We start from the raw sequence: 5,876 nt of genomic DNA, 5'->3' as shown, positions 1-5,876 counted from the left end.
AACCAAATTTCAATCTCAGCAGTACAGAGGCTGTTGAATCCAGGTACCAAGCTCCAGTTTTGGAACCCTTTGTGAATTTAATTGTGCTAGAATGGAAAGCCAAAGAAAAGCAAGCCATAAATGCAATTATCAGACTGCTACCTAATTATACATACTTTCTTGAATGCAGCTGCAAACAGCCTTATAAAAAATAAAGGACATGTATGCTTAAATGTATTATTTCATCTGTTTTCAAATTGGAACCAATGCTCTTAGAAGATGCAACTTAAGGTAAGACAAAAGGGGAGGTGTGCTGTGGTATGCTTGTATGTACAAGAGCAAAATATTTAAGCCTATTAACCAAACTGAACTGAAAAAGTTTTTCAAAGGCTTTCAAACTCCATTTAATAACATTCATATCTACTTTCAGCATTTAGAAAAGTCTAGTAACTCAGTGAAAGATCTGCAACTGAAATATGATCTACAAAACTGATTTTTGGTGATTTCAACTATATTGAAAAAAGCTGAATCAAAATTGGTAAAATTTGTACATTTGTGTGAAGAACTTCCCTCTACCTATAATGCCAGCTCTTTTATCTATAATACCTGCTTGACGTGAATTAAAATGTAATCAATTGTTTAACTTCTCTCTACTGAGAAGTTAGACAAGACTAAATGATTAAGCTAAAGCTTAAACAGAGTTGGAACTGTTAACTCCATAATCAAGCACATCTCAGAGGTGAATACCAGAACCTCACAGAAATCAGAAAGCTACCCAACCCTAGCTGCTACTTTCTAACAGCTAAGTCACAGGGCCAAAAACCTGAGAGCTGTAGGGAAGTGCATCCAGTCACTGAGCCCAGTATCTGGGCAAGATGCTTCCCTCCATATTACATGTGTCATCAGGGGTCTCAGAAGAGCGGTTACATAAATGGTAACAAGAAGTTTGAGGTCAAGAGCTTGAGATATGCGTTCTGGACTCCTCAGCCTGCAGGGGCCCAGCCCACATTCTTCATAACCCCTACATCCTATTTATCAGAGTAATAGGACAACTCCTTATGACTCCAGTTACAACTGCTCTACTCTGCAGAAAAGAATGTGAGAAACATGCAGAACACAGAAAATAGAAGAGGAATTAATCTTGAACTCCAGTTCCAATCCTGACTTATTTCCAATGCAAAAAATGCACAAGTCGTCAGCTCACAAGTTCAGCTACCTGGCTGCCCTGATGACCAAGAACTCCTGTACAATTGGATCTAGAAATACATGAGAATATTTCTCATAAGAAACTAATTCAACACACAATTAGCTTCAGAACTGAGTGAAGAAAATATACGTGGTCTCAAATTCTCTGCATACATAAAGATAACATTTAAGGAATTCCTGCAACATCTCAGAAGATTTGGGTAACGATTCAGGCAGTTCTCCTCACTTGTTTCAGCAGAGGGAGCCAAATTCTCATCACAGATGCAGCAGTACTTCAGATTTTCCCATACATGTCACTCAGGAATCACTGTAGCCTGAGCACGGCCAAGCAAGGTGCAAACAAATACAGCAATTAACTGTTTCAGCAATTCCAAAATTCAAAAGCTGTGCAGACTTCCATTAGTTGTTAACCTCTGGGGTAAGGAAGAGGAAACAGCAGCACCCTAGATTTGGAATTGCAGGGACATCCCATTATCTTCTCAGGAAGCAGACAGCACTGAAACACTAACGAACTACTCCAAGACCTACTAAGTTTTCCTCCACAGGTACCCACCCATTAATCACACACACACTAATCAGGCTCAATATTTATTTTTCATTCATTTCTTGCACTTGAAGTACTCTTCGATGACATCTTTGGCCTGAGATTCCTTGCCATAGTCCTGTAATACAAGAAAAAACATTAGTATCATACCCATTCAAAAATTTATAACCTGTGTACAACTGACACACTCTGACACAATGTTTCTGAAGTCATTCCCAAATACACCCCTCCACCCAGGTAACCTCAAGCAGAATCACATCTGCCAGCTACTTTTTCTTAATTCCCTAAAAAAGGGCTACTCTATTCAAATGTAATACACCCACTGGTAGGGATCCAAATGCAATTTCTTCATCTCTGCTTAAAGGGACTCAATCAAATCATTATATGAAAAGAGTAACAATAGTATGAAAATACATGCAGAGGTCATTAGTGTTTATTAGGAAGATGTAGCCATCTCTTGGGACCTCAAAGACAACAAAGTCTTCAAGGCTCGTACTGTGGCTTTACTTTGCCAGCATTATCTTAAAATGTGCTCTGCAAAACATTGTCAAGTTAAGCAGATGTAACTAACTGGCACTTACATTTTTTCAAGCAGAATCTCATCTCCTCCAGTAATAAAGAGTCTTATTTAACATTTACTGCCAAGTGAGCGTATATACTTTAAGGACTCCAACATTAACTCACAAAATGCATAGAAATATGATTTTAAACAAACATGCTTCACAAAGGTGAATATTGAACAGGGAAAAGCAGTTTTTTGTTTTCAATACCAACAATGGAGAGCAACCACTTTAAAATCCAAGCGTTCTAGTTCATAGTTTAATTTTAAAACATCATTAGATTTTCACTGCTCATTTTTAGAAGTCAAGGTATAAGCTAGAATTAGCATCATCTTACTTTGACAACCACACAACTGCAGCCCACTACTTTGCGAGGTTTTCCTTCTCTGTCGATCTTGCAGAGACCTACCCATTCACCCAGTTTTTTGTTGTCATCAACCTGTGTAAGACATTGCACTGCATTAGGACTGATCATTTATAACATAACTGGGCTGAGCAAAACAAGCTGCTGTACTCTCAGAAGTGTTGGGTAACATATGGCTGCTTTCCTCACTAGTATCAGTAGAGGGAGCCAAAATATCATCATTGTACAGCTCCTATAGATTTTAACTTGAAGACTAAGCCACGTTAAGACCCCTCGCCTGCACCAGTATCACAGCAGCATTAATTCTGTCTCTTAGAATCTGAGGCTCAGTTGCCTCAGAAATGACATCAAATTTCATTCCAGCTTCACAAAATACTCAATACACATCCCTTGTCTTTGTGACATCCAAGTTTCTTGTACTGCTGACGTGACCAAACAGAATTGGGAAAAAAAAAAATCACCGCTGCTATACGAGAAAATATTTTACTTAACCATATATGGAATTACAGTACAGTGCTTCAAAGATTGAGCTCTCTGAACTGAAACAAGTAACAGACTGCAAACATAATTCTTCTAAACTTCATCTGAAGTTCTGATACTCACCTTTATTAAGTTGATCTGGTGTTCTGCACAAAGTGCTTCAACTAACTTTACGTACATGGGTTCATCACAATTTGAAGCCAGAACACAGAGATGGGCTTGGCGTCTAAAAAAAATGCAAAAACTGTCAAATGCAACATCAAAGGCCAAGTTTTCTTTAGTAATCAAACCCCTGAAATACAACAATCAGTTTGTAGATAGCCACTTTAAGTTCAATTTTTGCTTTTGATATACTTTATACAGACTTTTGAAATACTAAATATACTTTTGATATACTTATAATCTACTTATGCATTTAATGCTTTTTGTATACATAATACACTAATTAGACACTGTTAGCTTTATTATCAGAATCTACTCGTTTTGGAAGCTTCTTAGAACACCACTGCATAAATTCTCAGTCTTTTGAAAATGGTTTAATGACCAGATAAACACCATGTCCTACAAACAACAGGTGTCACTATTAGAAAGCAACCAATTTACAAGTTGCTTCTGCTGTTTATCTCAGATCACATGAACTCAACATTACAACTGAAATTATTAAAAGCTTGAATTATGTCAAACTGTTATAAGCTCTTCAGAACAATCTTTTCTACTTACGTCCAAAGAAGCTGTTATGACAGGGCCCCATTTCTAATTAGGATCTTTGTATACTGCAGTACAATGTTAAGAATATCAAAGGGGTACCTGACAACAAAGAGAGCTGTATAGGTCTTCTATGTTTAACTTGATATAATTTGACGACTGTAAACAAAGTCAGTCTTTCTCTATGGCTTTCTTCACCACTAATTTCACCAGATAGTTTCAGAAAGTTTCCAAGCAAAAATAGTCACACACAAATGCATAGAAAACATGCACATACAACCTCCAAACGCACACTATGTAATGTTGTATCTTAATTCAAAAGAGTTCTTGGGAACTATTTTCTAATTAACTAAGTTCCACTTCTCTTTCCTCCCCTTTTCTTTGGTATCTCATCTTAGAACTTTTTACCTACAGGTTTGTCAGACCGATGTTATCACTCATAAGAGGAGTGAAGGGGTATCCGACAAATTGGAAAGTCATCATTCAAACACTGTAGCTTTGCATTTAAGCATTAAGTCTGTTCTTAAAAGTATCGGCCTACACTACTTCACCTTGCCAGTGACCATAATTATATGCTACTATTGGCACATACATAACAAGCTTCAAATTTTGATATGGTAGCTCCAAAAAATTCTTTACAGTTTCAACATAAAAAGTAGCAAGAAAAAAAAAAGCTATACTGACTCTGAGCTTTTCCTTAGTAAAAACTACAAAAAGATCTTCCAGTTCAAGTAGTTCAGACATACATATTAGCCCTCTCAAGTTCTTCAAAAATTTTACAAGATTTTATCAGTTCTTAAAACAGAAACGTTTCAACAAGATTCCTGAGAGTCAGATTTCCCTGGCTGTATACTGCCAATGCCATCCCATTTTCTTCACAAACCATCCCACATAAAAATTCTATAGCAGCAGGATCACAAGAAGAACAAACCTAATATACTGGTAACTGTCATTCTTGGGTCATCTAATTTAACAGCTGTATTCTAAGGTTATAGTTAAAGGCTTTGAAATACAAACAGCAAAACATTGATCTGATAGAAAAATGTGATCTTCCAAACCAAAAGCTTTCCACTAAGTATCCAGACAAAATAAGCACCGTGTGTGCAACAACATACCTTTCCCAACTTTGTTATTCACCGTCTGCTTAAGGAAAACAACACTTACTTGTCCAAGGCTTTGGCTGCTTCGCGAATACCACGAGCTAGGCCATCATGGATAAGTGCGGTCTTCAGCACTTCTTGCAGGGCGGTGTTAACATCCATTACACCTCCAGCAGTAATGCTAAACAGAAAAAAACCATTATTCCGCTGTCCCTGCTCCTAGCTTCCCAACAGGAAGCAGAAGCTTCCCAGTTCGCCTGCAATATCCAACCGCAACAACATTAAAGAACAGCAAACTAGACAGCAACGCAGATTTTAGTGCTGCTGGTGAGCCGGCCACCAGTGCTCTCCCACAAAATAAGGGGGAAGCCTGCGCACCACGAGAGCGCCCAGCTCCTCGTGGCAAGGCAAAACGCGGGCAGCAGCATGCAGACAGCGCTCCTCAGCGCCCGCCGGGCCCACAGAGCTGAGCCGGGCGGCGCGCGCGGCTCCCGCGTGACACCCCCGCCCCCAGCGGCCCCGCTCACCCTTCCTCGGCCATGGCGCTCTCGGTGGGGGCCGCTCCCGCCCGGCTTCCTGCTGTAAATACAGACACAGAGCGGCGCGGTGAGAGGCGGCGGCCGCCTCGGAGCCCCGGCGCGGCCCGCCCCCGCCGCGATGCTTCGCCAGCCGGGCGGATTCAGCCCCGCCGGGCCCCGCGCCGCCGCCTCCACTCACCCCGCTGCCTCCCCGAGCCGCCAGCCAAAGAGAGGGCGGGACTTCCGCCGCGCGCTCTTATGGCGCGCGAGGACCCCGGCGAGGATGACCGCGGCGCTGCCTGAGCCGCCACCGTCGCCTCAGCCGTCGCCTCGACCGTCGCGCGCTGGTCCCGCGTAACCATGGAGAACCGGCGGCTCGCAGCGACCCTCCCCCGCCGGGGTCCTGCCGCCCCCGCGGTG

At 41.4% G+C, this 5,876-nt stretch overlaps 1 protein-coding gene and 4 non-coding genes across 6 annotated transcripts; all 5 read right to left on the bottom strand.

The window, feature by feature from the left end:
- Positions 1-1,366: 1,366 nt before the first annotated feature.
- LOC112996260 (small nucleolar RNA SNORD100) lies at positions 1,367-1,451 on the bottom strand. Its single transcript, XR_003262390.1, has one exon. It is a non-coding gene; the product is annotated as a small nucleolar RNA SNORD100 (small nucleolar RNA).
- A 309-nt stretch (positions 1,452-1,760) lies between these two features.
- On the bottom strand, positions 1,761-5,794 carry RPS12 (ribosomal protein S12). Of its 2 annotated transcripts, XM_026121027.2 has the most exons (6): positions 5,656-5,794; positions 5,466-5,517; positions 5,003-5,119; positions 3,257-3,359; positions 2,627-2,728; positions 1,761-1,847 (listed from the first exon to the last, which is right to left on the bottom strand). In XM_026121027.2, exons 2-6 carry the CDS (start codon positions 5,477-5,479, stop codon positions 1,785-1,787), a joined length of 399 nt encoding a protein of 132 aa, XP_025976812.1. In that variant the 5' UTR covers positions 5,480-5,517; positions 5,656-5,794; the 3' UTR covers positions 1,761-1,784. The 2 variants fall into 2 exon arrangements, with proteins under 2 accessions (XP_025976812.1, XP_064365073.1); XM_064509003.1 differs by lacking the exon at positions 5,466-5,517 and having other exon boundaries at positions 5,656-5,677.
- On the bottom strand, positions 2,172-2,306 carry LOC112996246 (small nucleolar RNA SNORA33). Its single transcript, XR_003262384.1, has one exon. It is a non-coding gene; the product is annotated as a small nucleolar RNA SNORA33 (small nucleolar RNA).
- On the bottom strand, positions 2,797-2,883 carry LOC112996253 (small nucleolar RNA SNORD100). The gene has a single exon (XR_003262388.2). It is a non-coding gene; the product is annotated as a small nucleolar RNA SNORD100 (small nucleolar RNA).
- Positions 4,253-4,327, bottom strand: LOC112996238 (small nucleolar RNA SNORD101). Its single transcript, XR_003262383.1, has one exon. It is a non-coding gene; the product is annotated as a small nucleolar RNA SNORD101 (small nucleolar RNA).
- Positions 5,795-5,876: the final 82 nt, after the last annotated feature.

The sequence above is a fragment of the Dromaius novaehollandiae genome, chromosome 3 (genome assembly GCF_036370855.1).
Source record: "Dromaius novaehollandiae isolate bDroNov1 chromosome 3, bDroNov1.hap1, whole genome shotgun sequence".
In the NCBI taxonomy this organism is placed as follows: Eukaryota; Metazoa; Chordata; class Aves; order Casuariiformes; family Dromaiidae; genus Dromaius; species Dromaius novaehollandiae.
The sequence above is the reverse complement of the archived record's forward strand: the minus strand, read 5'-3'. Positions and strand labels throughout refer to the sequence as shown.

What these genes read in the sequence shown, in the direction of transcription:
- RPS12 (XM_026121027.2), bottom strand. An exon ending in GCAGCCAAAGCCTTGGACAA is followed by an intron (nt 3,360 to 5,002) that starts GTAAGTGTTGTT and finishes CATTTTTTTTAG; the next exon opens with ACGCCAAGCCCATCTCTGTG. An exon ending in ACCAGATCAACTTAATAAAG is followed by an intron (nt 2,729 to 3,256) that starts GTGAGTATCAGA and finishes TGTCTTACACAG; the next exon opens with GTTGATGACAACAAAAAACT.